Below are 12,500 nucleotides of genomic sequence, written 5' to 3' on the forward strand. Positions count from 1 at the left end.
TTAAGCAACTATAATTATTTATTAATTTTAGACACAATATCGCATGTTTTTGCAAACCGAAATAGTTTCGATCAAACACCACAGAGCTGTTTTGCATCTCTGAGCAATGGACTGTGTTTACATATTAGATTAGTCAGCAAACGATTCAGTGATCAAAGAATAAACACGGTCTATGCCTGCGTCCCAAAGTGCATACCTATACCTGTCCACCCTATCTGCCCTTAGTAGTATTGAAAGTTACGAACATCACACATAATTTAGATAGTATGCACATTTGGGACGCAGGCATTTAATTTCTACCAGTCATTGTCTAGTAAGATAGCTATATTTTTATTGCAACCGGTGATCTTGAGCTTCTTTGTGAGAATTGATTGAATGTTAAACAAGTTACTGGCCAAAAAAGTGATCCCTCCTTCGAGCCGGATTCGAACCAGCGACCTAAGGATGTCAGTGTTTCACCGCTACAGTCCTCCGCTCTACCAACTGAGCTATCGAAGGGGTCGGAGCGAACACTCGAGAACTTTACTTAAAAATGATCACAAACCATTCTGCCAAAAACCAGCTGCGACAAGCTTAAGCAGATTGCCTTGTTTTAGAGGGGTTTTGTCTATATCCTTTTCTTCTTGATGATGGATTTGTTTAATATTTGTTATACAGAAAGCTTTGGGTTTATTATACAAAGAATATTGAAAAAAAAAAAGACAAACAGCGAGTAGGACTGAACAGCATTGGTTTATTTATAAATCATTTACAAAGTAACAAATCAGCTCATCTGACAGGACACACGCCTGCTTCAAATGATACATTGTATTTCAACAACAATGCGATTTCCATAGCAACCCCTGTCCTGACAGACAGTATCCGTCCGCTCAGTCACATTAATAACGTTCAGTGTTCAAGTACAGAGCTCAGCCAGCAGCAGTAGTCATTAGTGATCCACACAGAGCTACAGAACACCAGGAAAACATCCGCATAAAAGACAGAACTGTCAGTACAACAGATATAAAATCATGCAAACTGACAAAGTAAAGTAGAGAGATTGTGTGTGTGAGTGCATCACGCTCGTGACAGCAGCTCCTGCGCTCGGCTCTTGGCGGCAGACGTGGCGTCCTGCAGGTACATCCAGGTGCTGTTGGTGAAGGATCTCAGGTGCTTCTGTAAGCAGTGCAGAGACACCTCTCCTACACACACACACACACACACACACACACACCACAAGCAGAGTCATCAGCCAATCACAACACAGTGTCCTTCCTGTTTGACAATAGACTTAGCATGTTTCAAATCATAGTGTGTTGGAAAGAGTATGCTGAAGACGGTCTACTCCTTCTAGTGCACTCTAAAGATGATCACAACAGTGGATGAGGATTTGAAGAACTACAAACATGCATTAAAAAGGTGTTTAAAACTACAATAATGGCGGTTGTGTGAGACTGACTGACTGGTTTAATAATCAATGTTTAACCTGATTCAATATAATGAGCATCATTTTTCATGGTTCTCTCTGTTATACTCTAAGGGGCGCTATCACGCATCTCCTGCATGAGTCTACAAGCAGACCAGAAACACAGAGGAAACAAGTGAAAGAGAACGTGTGTGTGTTTGTGAGTAAGACTGACTTGCAGGACTCTTGTAGGTTCCTCCAGATGCTCTGTAGAGCAGCGGTCAGATACTGCAGCGCCGGGACGAGGACGTGCTCCTGGACATACAGCAGCAGCTGCTTCACACACTCCAGAAGATCAAACACACTCTCAGGAGTGTTCGCCTGGACCTGAACACACACACAAACACTCCATCATCACCAGTTTAGTGCTACGCTAACAAAATTCATTTAGATAAAGTCAACTACACACACATAATTAAGAGCAAAAATAAAAAATAAAAACATAAAATAATAACAGTGACACAAATAGAGAGAGGTTTATCTGGATGTAACGTATTTAGTTCTTACTGGTTGTAATAATATATTCATACTTATTTTATTATTATACAATAAAATTAATTATTTATAATTAATAATAATAATAATAATAATAATAATAAAAGATTTAGTAATTATTTTTAAATTAAAATATTGACATTATTTTATACTAAATAATAAATAAAAGCACGTTGAATGCCGCAATCCCAATGTTCCTCAAGAGAACACAAGAGGATGTGAGAAGTGATGCTGACCCACTGAATGAGCAGCGGCACGTTCTCCTGCAGAGACAGCAAGAGCTCGGAGCTCCTCTGAGCCATGAAGAGCGCCGCGACCTTTAACCTCTCACGAGCGTCCTCCAGCAGCGGACCGCTCACCTCCAGGGCACGGGAGTAATAGTGAGGGGTGTTCTCTGCCAGCTGCAACACTGCAACACACACACACACACACACACACACACACACACACACACACACACACGAGTGAGTCAGGTGAAACACACACACACACACACACACACACAGAGTGAGTCAGGTGAAACACACACACACACACACACACACACACACACACACACACACACACACGAGTGAGTCAGGTGACACACACACACACACACACACAGGAGTGAGTCACACACACACACACACACACACACAGGAGTGAGTCAGGTGAAACACACAGACACACAGAGACAGACAGACACACACACACACACACACACACACACACACGAGTGAGTCAGGTGAAACACACACACACACACAGACAGACAGACAGACAGACAGACAGACAGACAGACAGACAGACAGACAGACAGACAGACAGACACACACGCACACACCCTCCTGACGTCTCTCACCTGACGCTCTGCTGGCTGTAGTGTGACACTTTACTCCAGGCCTGTAGGGATACGGCCGTGACCCCTGACCTCTCCAGGTACAGTGCTGTGGTGGAGCCGCTGAATGACCCCTGTGACCTGACGTCATGTGCGATGAAGCCCGCCACGAACACCAGTGACATCATCAGCATGCGCCACCACGGGAAGCCCTGCCCGTGCATCTTCTGCTGCAGGGACTGATGGGAAACCACCAGGACAACAACAACACTTTCACCACTTATAAATAATCACTTTAAATTCAACTCAAAACACTGTCAAAATAAAAGTCTGACAAACGCCAAAAAACCAAAAAAAAGGGTATTAAAAAATAATAATAATAAAATTCAAACATTTATAAATGCAATGAAAACAACAGAATATACATATCAGCTAAAATATAATTACTGTAGAACAGAGGAGATTTTTTTAAATAAAAAAAGAAGCATAATAGTTTCTGATATATTGTCCTTGACATACACTCAAACCAAAATTATTCAGACATAATTTTCTGTATTTTTTCACTAGTGGGTGCAGAACTCAATAGTTCATTTATGCAGGTGAACGAGGACAGCAAAATAAAGTCAGCTTGTTACTATGAAGTGAAGTTCTTCATACAGTGGACTGCAGTAAAGGTTTCAGACACTTTGACCCGAGCAGCACACACCCTTCTGTGTGTTACCTGACACTCTCAGGATACACTGCTCCTCACGCTAAACTACAGCAAAGAAACGGTGATATGACTTGAGAAATGATGATGCTGTCAGAATAAATCAGTGTGACTGTATATAACGAATATAATAAAACTGATTAATACGTGTGTGTGTGTGTGTCTCACGTGACAGAGGGAGTTGCAGTCACTGATGTGCTGTGTGTGTGTGTGTGTGTGTGTGTGTGTCTCACGTGACAGAGGGAGTTGCAGTCACTGATGTGCTGTGTGTGTGTGTGTGTGTGTGTGTGTGTGTGTGTGTCTCACGTGACAGAGGGAGTTGCAGTCACTGATGTGCTGTGTGTGTGTGTGTGTGTGTGTGTGTGTGTGTGTGTCTCACGTGACAGAGGGAGTTGCAGTCACTGATGTGCTGTGTGTGTGTGCCGCTCTGAAGCTCATCATTGGTCACTCTGAACGACTGGATGGTGTCCTGAAGGTTTTTCTGCAACTAAACAACAACACATGATGAGCACAGGCTGCTAGATCTCACTTTATTGACTCGTTTGACTTTAACTTTTTTTTTTTTCAGTCTCTCGTGTGTGTGTGTGTGTGTGTGTGAGGGACTCTTACCTTAGGTGGAAGTGTGTTCCACGTCTTCAGCAGGTGATTCAACAGAAGACTGAAAAGAGAAAGAGAAAAGGAGAAAGAGTTAACGGTGTTGAGTGGGGTCCTGCGCAGCGGTCTCTTGGTGGAAGCTGACCTGGACTGAGGCAGGTGTTTGGTGTATAACTGTCTCCAGACGCTCAAACTCTGTCCGTCGACGGTCAAACACTCCGTCAGGCTCCGGAGCAGCTGCACACACACACACACACACAGCAGTCTCAGCACACAGAAGAAACACACTCTCAGAGCTCTTCATGACAGCCTAAAAACGCACCAAACGTTTTAAAACTCTGAGTCAATGGAAAACACACAGATGAAACCAAATCAAACCCTGCCCGTGACGATCTCAGACTGCCCTACAAAACATCATATTTTAAGAAATATCACAATGTTTTCATTTCAACAGTAAACCTCAAAACAAAAGGAACTGTTCAAATACCATTACATTACATACATGTTCATTAAAAATGTGTCCAAATGTAACTTAAATAGTTTTAAGCATTCATTTGACCACCAACACATATATACATGTATATAAAAAGAACACTGTTATTGTCAAAATTGTAGCAATTTAATAAACAGCTTATTAAAGATCAATGTTTTTTTACTTATAATTGTATTAAATCATTAAACAGAGTCACATGGTTTATCGAACCTCTTTCTTCATGGCGTCAGGGCAGTTTGGCGTGGCTCGGGACAGAAACGATGGGAAATACGTGTGCAGAGTCGATTCAGGTTTGGCTCCAAACGCCAGGACCTTGAGCCGCGGGTACAGCCGACACAACTGCTCCTGCAGACTGAACAACATCAGGACGCTCATTCAGGACGTGCATATGAATCAGGACGTTAACACACATGACAACAACCAGGATGTGAATCAGAGTGTGAATCAGAACATGAATTGGGAAGTGAATCTGAATCAGGACGTGAACATGAGTTTGGATGTGAAACAGGTCACGAACACCGGGACGCGAACCTAAATCAGGTCGTGAATCTGAATCAGGACGTGAATCTGAATCAGGACGTGAACCTGACATGAAACCTAAACATTAATCATGGACATGGCCATATTCACATCCCAATTTAGATTCATGACACTTCAACCTGAACATGAAACAGGTGATGAACATCGGAATGTGAATCTGAATCAGGTCATGAATCCGAATCGGGATGTGAATTTGAATCAGGTGATGAATCTGCTTCGGGATGTGAATCTGAATCAGGAGATGAATCTGAATCGGGATGTGAACCTGAATCAGGTGATGAATCTGAATCAGGATGCTGTGCGTCACAGGGCGAGTCTCACCTCTGAGAGAGAGCATTTTTGGGCATGTAAGCGAAGTCAAGCAGCGGGAAGAACTCCTTCGGCCCAATGATCCCGAAACCTTTGGTCAGGTTGGCATGAAGACTGAAACACAGACACACATACCCTGAGCTTCAGTTCAGACTGTCCAGAACTCTCGTTCTTACTCTGGAGAAAACTCACGTGAGCAGGCGCTCCAGATAAGCTATGGCGTACGCAGACAGAGCCTTGATCCCGAGAACAGGAAGCATGATCCCCAACCAAACTACAGAAGCAAACACACTATCAAGCACTACTCCAGATGTGATAAAGGTCATGTGAAATCCCAAAGAGAGCTTGCAGAGGAGGAGGCGCTGATTTCTCAATGATTTGTCAATGATTTGTCAAGCCGTCTCTGGCGCTCACCTCTGATGCCCTGGCTGAGGTCGTAGAATCCCGCCTGTCCCAGAGCCCACATGATGGTCAGACACTTGACCGGCCGGCTCTGATGAGAGCGCAGCAGCTCCAGGTGCTGTGGAGGGGTCACACGGGGTCAGCGGTCACACAGAGCAAGAACCAATCCAACGCTCTCCTTTGACTTTCTATTGCAGATAGCTGCAACATTTTTGCTATATTATAGTTGCATTAATTCAACTCCTTAGACTTCTTCTTGGATTATTTATTTAATTAAAATAATTTAAAAAATAACTTCAAAATTCATAAATATTTCTATAAATGTGAATACTTCAGCAATAAAGACCTTTAAAATATAAACATTTACATTTACATTTAGTCATTTTGCAGACGCTTTTATCCAAAGCGACTTACAATTGAGAGTAAACAACAACAACAACATTTAAGCTGGTTTCCAAGATTATTATATTGTATTATTATTATTATATTTCAATAACTAAATATGAAATGAAAACAAATAAAAGGTATACAGAAAAAAAAAGTAATAAAAATGACAAAATTATGAAAACTTTAAATAATGTTATTTTACCTTAATTTCTTTTGTGTCATAAACTACACCAGTGTAGTGACCATGGAGCACAAACCAGTCATAAGGGTACTTTTTTTTTAATTGAAATTTATACATCATCTGAAATCTGAATCCATAATGTTTCCAATAAGGTATGGTTCGTTAGGATCGGACAATATTTGATAAATACATATTACTAATCAAAAGTTTTAAGATTTTTTTGACCATTTCAGGTATGGTTGGCTATTGCTACAAAGACACCTGTGCTCTTATGACTGCTGTGCTGCAGGGACACGTACAGAGGGGTCAGAGGTCACGAAGGCTGGAGGAGAGTGACTCACTTCAGCGAGGTTCAGTGTGACGATCTGGGGCTTGTCCTGCATCAGGGCCTGGATACACATGCGGTATCCGTGCAGAGAATCACCTGCGGAGCAGACACAGAGGACAGGAGCTCAGAGCGGAGGACAGGAACACCGTCACGACTCACCGGTCTGCGGGTCAGGGTTAATCTCACCGGTCTGCGGGTCAGGGTTAATCTCACCGGTCTGCGGGTCAGGGTTAATCTCACCGGTCTGCGGGTTAGGGTTAATCTCACCGGTCTGCGGGTCAGGGTTAATCTCACCGGCCTGCGGGTTAGGGTTAATCTCACTGGTCTGCGGGTTAGGGTTAATCTCACCGGTCTGCGGGTTAGGGGTTAATCTCACCGGTCTGCGGGTCAGGGTTAATCTCACCGGTCTGCGGGTTAGGGTTAATCTCACCGGTCTGCGGGTCAGGGTTAATCTCACCGGCCTGCGGGTCAGGGTTAATCTCACTGGTCTGCGGGTTAGGTTAATCTCACCGGTCTGCGGGTCAGGGTTAATCTGCGGGGTTAGGGTTAATCTCACCGGTCTGCGGGTTAGGGTTAATCTCACCGGTCTGCGGGTTAGGGTTAATCTCACCGGTCTGCGGGTTAGGGTTAATCTCACCGGTCTGCGGGTTAGGGGTTAATCTCACCGGTTGCGGGTTAGGTTAATCTCACCGGTCTGCGGGTTAGGGTTAATCTCACCGGTCTGCGGGTTAGGTTAATCTCACCGGTCTGCGGGTTAGGTTAATCTCACCGGTCTGCGGGTTAGGTTAATCTCACCGGTCTGCGGGTTAGGGTTAATCTCACCGGTCTGCGGGTTAGGGTTAATCTCACCGGTCTGCGGGTTAGGGTTAATCTCACTGGGTGCGGGTCAGGGTTAAACTCACGGGTCTGCGGGTCAGGGTTAATCTCACCGGTCTGCGGGTCAGGGTTAATCTCACCGGTCTGCGGGTCAGGGTTAATCTCACCGGTTAATCTCTCACCGGTCTGCGGGTTAGGTTAATCTCACCGGTCCTGCGGGTTAGGGTTAATCTCACCGGTCTGCGGGTTAGGGTTAATCTCACCGGTCTGCGGGTTAGGGTTAATCTCACCGGTCTGCGGGTCAGAGTTAATCTCACCGGTCTGCGGGTTAGGGTTAATCTCACCGGTCTGCGGGTCAGGGTTAAACTCACCGGGCTGTCGGTCCTGCTCCCGCAGCATCGTGAACACACAGTGGTCGAAGAACTCGGGCAGCGACTCTGAAGATTTGCTGAGCAGGTTCTTGATCACGGCCCTCAGCTCCTTACCAGCGAGGCAGTATGGGTAATCTAGACACAGAAGCACAGCATTACACTCTGATCAGTGCTCTCAAACCATTAAACACAAGCAAAATAAAAGTCTCTGTCTATGTGGCATACTTGTGTGTGTGTGTGTGTGTGTGTGTGTACTAAAGATATTATGTATATATTAATACACACACATTTAAAATATTTACATAAATACATTTAGATTAATAACATTTATATTATATGTTTAATATATAAACAGCAATTCTCTTTGTTATGTTTACATGTAAGAAAAAAATACTACAAGTATTTTAATAACACTATAATCATTGTATTATTCTATTATTATCTACTATTATCTTCAACACTCTTTATGTAATTCTTTCGTTTTATCAGAACGGCACGAGCTGATCTGGTGATCTAGATTCTCTCTCTCACACACACACACACACACACACACAGACTGACCGTGAGCGTAGCTGCTGAGTGTGGGCTCCGGGTCCGGAGCGGGGAGCTTGTAGTTCAGGTATCCGGCCAGATCCTTGACCCACACCGACGGATTCTCAGGAAACAGACTCTGACTTTTCTCCAGCTGCTGCTTTAGCTCCAGAACATCCAGCTGAGACACACACACACACACACACACACACGTCAAACACTCACATTTACACGTGTTCATCAGCAGATGCTGGAGCGTGTGTGTGTGTGTGTGTGTGTGTATGAGTACACTCACGGCTCTGACGGCCTCCTCCAGAGTTTTGTAGCGTATGGGTTTGTTGCTGCTGTTGGGGGGATTTTTTTTGGTCGGTTTCGTGGCGCTGGGTTTCTTCTGCTGGGCTTCGGCCGGCGGAGGAACCTGCTCCTTGTTCTGCTTCTTCCCCATCTTCTCAAAGCCGTCAAATATGGTCTCAGACATCACGTCTACAAACGTCCAGAGAGCAGAATGAGACAGAAGAGCGCTGAAGAGGGTCTGCTCTCCGTCCTGATGACCCTCGGCACACATTTCACAACTCACTACAGGGGTGAGTTGGTTTTTACTTTTAAGATCAATTAACTCATTTAAAATGAAGTGAAAAGGTGAACGTCTGTATTAGTATCCTTACGTACACATATATTACTGAAAAGAACGATCAAACAAATACAAAAGGTCTAAACGTATTTGAATTGAAGCATTTCGAGTACAAACACTGAACAGAAGAGATCTGAAGTCTGGTTTATTTTTTACTTTACAGTCTGAACACTAACACGACTTTATCTGAACATAAACAGCGAATAAAGCAGGAAGTTTATGTGAAGTCTCTGGCAGTGTCTGGTAATCCCGCGGTGAAGTAATAGACAGATAACTAATCAGGTATTAATCACGACAGATGTTATTAGTTAGTTCTCGGCTAACGTGCAGAAACCTCGCTTCGGACCGAATCACAGATGAATAACGAGCAGTCAGGAGGTGTTTTCGCAGTGTTTGTGTTTGTGTTTTGTTGTTTTTCTCACGGTTGCTGTCAATGTTGGCCTCACTCAGCGCTTTTCGGCCGGATTTCTTCTCCTGAGTTTTTCCTCCGGAGTTCTGTTTCTTTCCTTTCCTCACCACCTCCCATTTGCCCACACCAGAGGCCATAATCTCGATCTAAAAGAATTCGCTGATGATTAATAACCGACAACGTTGATCGAATCAAATTAACGGTTCTTTTGCCACGTCTGTTTGCGGCGAGAGGAACTACTTCCTATTCCAGCGTGTCCACTCCCCGCGCGCTTCCGGTCAGAGCGGGAGGAACTGCTAGTCAGTGTACTTTAGACGAGACCCTTAGAGCGCGAGGCTAAACATGCTAAATAAAAACTTTTAAAACGCAAATTTCATGTATTGTTTATTATATACGCAATATGTTGCGGTCTGTTGGTTAAATAAATACTCCTGATGTATTGCAGACTAAAGAGCGAACCCTTCTGACCAATCGGAAGCGCCGCTGAGTAGCACGTGACTCTCTGGTCGCGTACCGGAAGCGGCAGAAGATCGGATGCGCAGCTCGAAGTTGTTCTTTGTCAGTGACGTCACTCCAGCAAACGTATTCTTTTGAATATGAGACGATGAATTTTTTGTCATTTTGTCAGTTTTGTTTTGTCATTTGTGTTTTTACTAGGGATGTATATGTTTGTATACTTGATAAAAACAAAAACACAAAAATAAAACGAGACGGTAAAGTCAAAAATGTAAAACTCAAATAAACTACCATACAAGAAAGGAATCATAAAATTGTAATAATTAATCTTTAAAATAAACATAACTAAAACAAGTCACTTGCTGAAAATTAGATAATATAAAATTGCAATATTTAAAAACGAAAACAACTGCAATGTAGCATGCATCTACATAATAAAAAATGTCAAATTAAAATATTACATTTTATAATATAAAATAATTAAAAATAAAAACAACCAAAAATAAAGTACGGAAAATCATTTAAAAAACAGAATGTTAATTTGCATAATGAAAATAGAACACTTAATAAAAATAAAATCATACACTTGTAAAATTACAATGAATATGTAGTATTTACTAAAATATATATCAATAAAAAAATTAAACTTAACACAGTTTAACTTTTTGTTTTAAAAAAACCCAATTGTTTAGAAAAAAATGACAAGGTATTCAGTTTAATTAAACTTAACTAAATTTCATGAAAATGTGCTTATAAAAAATGTTGTACAAAGACCATATTTTGATGTATTTTATTTAACTATAATTTTTATTCATGTATGGGTTTATATATATATATATATATATATATATATATATATATATATATATATATATATATATATATATATCAGTATGCACACACACAAATCTGAATTTCCTTTCTGTGACAATTCATAAAACGCCATCACGTGATATGATTATATATTATATTGTTTATTAGTGTCTGATGTCTTCATAATGTGAATAAAGCAGCAAACACATGTGCTTCATTCCCCGCACACATTTTTATTTTACATAGTAAAACTCCAAATGGATGCATGTTTGCAAACGGTTGCCGTGACAGCAGATGAGAGGGGAAAGGGTTAATGACACAGGCCCGCCAATCAAAACCGACCCGTCAATTAAATAAAAAAGACTGAGAATGAAATGTTAAATTAAAATATAGCAGCTAGAAAACTGTTTTTGTGTCATCAGTCGGTTAACTGTTAGTAACGGCCAAGCCTGTTCTTTTTCATAAGAATTTATAAGTTTGTATTTATGCCTTTTGACAGTTTCCTTCATAAATAAATAAAACTCTCACGTCTGCACTATGTCTTACACACACACGAAGGCTTTCTTTACTGTCCTGTGTCCGCTCTGAAGTCTAAAGATGATGCAAATCAAAGAAATATGTTCACCTTGGCTGTGTGTGTCACTACATCAGTGTGTGTGTGAGAGAGTGTCACTCCATCACCATCATCATCATCATGGAGTCGTCTGGACTCCTCATTAAACCCACAGCTTCACTGCATCAACCCAGACCTCATTAGCATAGACACACCCCTACTCACTCTATTAGCCTATTAGACCACGCCCCTAGTGACTGCTGGTGGGGGGATGGAGTGAAAGAGAGGGAGAGAAAGAAAGAAAGATGAGATGAAGAGAGCGTGAGGATGAGGAGGATCAGTATTCGTCCTGGTCCTGTGGCTGCTCTTCGATCTCGTCGTCCTCCGGAGGAGCGAAACCATCCTGAAACAAACACAACCGCTTCGTTTGGGCTGAAAAATGTCAGAGAACTGAAGAGTGAGAAAGGAAAGCCTGGATACCTCTGTGGCGTACAGGACCTCCATGATCTTCCCGAGGACAGGGTTCGTGTCGCTCTCGTTCTCCTGACAGATCAGCTCAATGTCACGCAGTTTACCGAAGTAAAAGTCTCTCTCTTTCTCCAGACCGTCGACGGTCAGCTTCAGGTCCATCAGCTGCGTGCGCACACACACACACACACACACACACACACACACACACACACGGCTCATTTCAAAGCTTAGTACACTTTTTAAATATTTATTATCTATTTAATAGATTTGGCTGTGTATTTCATACTCCATTTTATGTTCTGTCTCTTAATGTTAGCATTAGGATTAAATCAGTTCTAGTTAATGAATCTCGTATGCAAATTAGGCAACAATCTGCTCCTCTCATTGGCTGCCGTCTCGTTCTGAGTGTGTGTAGTGTTTAGTGTTTATAACTCTCTCTATATTCTTCAGTGCACCTGCTGGTTGAGCTCCATGATCTCAGCGTCTCCGCCTCCGTTCCGGGAAAGGGGCGTGTTCCGCCGCGTTCCGGCGGAGGGGGCGGTGCTTAGGGGGCGCTGGGGGGTGGGCATCGTTTTGGGCGTGGTCGGTGACGTCCGCTGGGGCCCTAGATACCGAATTGAAATCGTTAGCCAATCACAGCACAGCGCCGCACACGTCAGCCAATCACCGAGCAGCGGCTCATTCCTCAATTCTGTTCGAGTGTATGATTTCAAAACATCCTCGATTTCATTTTTTTAAAAATGTGTG

The 12,500-nt window shown here is 42.6% G+C and overlaps 2 protein-coding genes and 1 non-coding gene across 5 annotated transcripts in view; all 3 read right to left on the minus strand.

The window, feature by feature from the left end:
• Positions 1-410: 410 nt before the first annotated feature.
• Positions 411-498, minus strand: trnay-gua. Its single transcript is given in 2 exon segments — positions 411-446; positions 462-498. It is a non-coding gene; the product is annotated as a tRNA-Tyr (tRNA).
• Positions 499-713: 215 nt separating this feature from the next.
• On the minus strand, positions 714-9,729 carry tmem214 (transmembrane protein 214). 2 transcript variants are annotated; one of them, XM_043230777.1, is made up of 16 exons: positions 9,474-9,729; positions 8,716-8,903; positions 8,451-8,601; positions 7,863-8,024; positions 6,716-6,798; positions 5,819-5,924; positions 5,597-5,678; positions 5,417-5,518; positions 4,766-4,907; positions 4,208-4,299; positions 4,078-4,126; positions 3,848-3,955; positions 2,781-2,998; positions 2,176-2,341; positions 1,620-1,771; positions 714-1,183 (listed from the first exon to the last, which is right to left on the minus strand). In XM_043230777.1, the coding sequence occupies exons 1-16, from the start codon at positions 9,595-9,597 to the stop codon at positions 1,057-1,059; spliced, it is 2,052 nt and encodes a 683-aa protein (XP_043086712.1). In that variant the 5' UTR covers positions 9,598-9,729; the 3' UTR covers positions 714-1,056. The 2 variants fall into 2 exon arrangements, with proteins under 2 accessions (XP_043086712.1, XP_043086713.1); XM_043230778.1 differs by having other exon boundaries at positions 7,890-8,024; positions 9,474-9,728.
• Positions 9,730-10,869: 1,140 nt separating this feature from the next.
• Positions 10,870-12,500, minus strand: part of mapre3b (microtubule-associated protein, RP/EB family, member 3b) — a 6,601-nt gene continuing 4,970 nt past the window's right edge. For both annotated transcript variants that reach the window (XM_043230791.1, XM_043230792.1), the window contains exons 6-8: positions 12,209-12,357; positions 11,763-11,915; positions 10,870-11,685 (exon numbers count right to left, since the gene is read on the minus strand). In XM_043230791.1, coding sequence (XP_043086726.1) covers positions 11,620-11,685; positions 11,763-11,915; positions 12,209-12,357 — 368 coding nt within the window. In that variant the 3' untranslated portion in view covers positions 10,870-11,619. The remainder of the gene's footprint in view (positions 11,686-11,762; positions 11,916-12,208; positions 12,358-12,500) is intronic.

This window comes from Puntigrus tetrazona, unplaced genomic scaffold (assembly GCF_018831695.1).
Source record: "Puntigrus tetrazona isolate hp1 unplaced genomic scaffold, ASM1883169v1 S000000223, whole genome shotgun sequence".
Taxonomy (NCBI): domain Eukaryota; kingdom Metazoa; phylum Chordata; class Actinopteri; order Cypriniformes; family Cyprinidae; genus Puntigrus; species Puntigrus tetrazona.

Coding starts and splice junctions, on each gene's coding strand:
- tmem214 (XM_043230777.1), bottom strand. CDS start 9,597: ATGGCCTCTGGTGTGGGCAAATGGGAGGTGGTGAGGAAAGGAAAGAAA. Junction 4,300..4,765: donor CTGACGCCATGAAGAAAGAG/GTTCGATAAACC, acceptor GTGTGTGTGCAG/CTGCTCCGGAGCCTGACGGA. Junction 1,772..2,175: donor TGCCGCTGCTCATTCAGTGG/GTCAGCATCACT, acceptor GTGTGTGTTCAG/GTCCAGGCGAACACTCCTGA.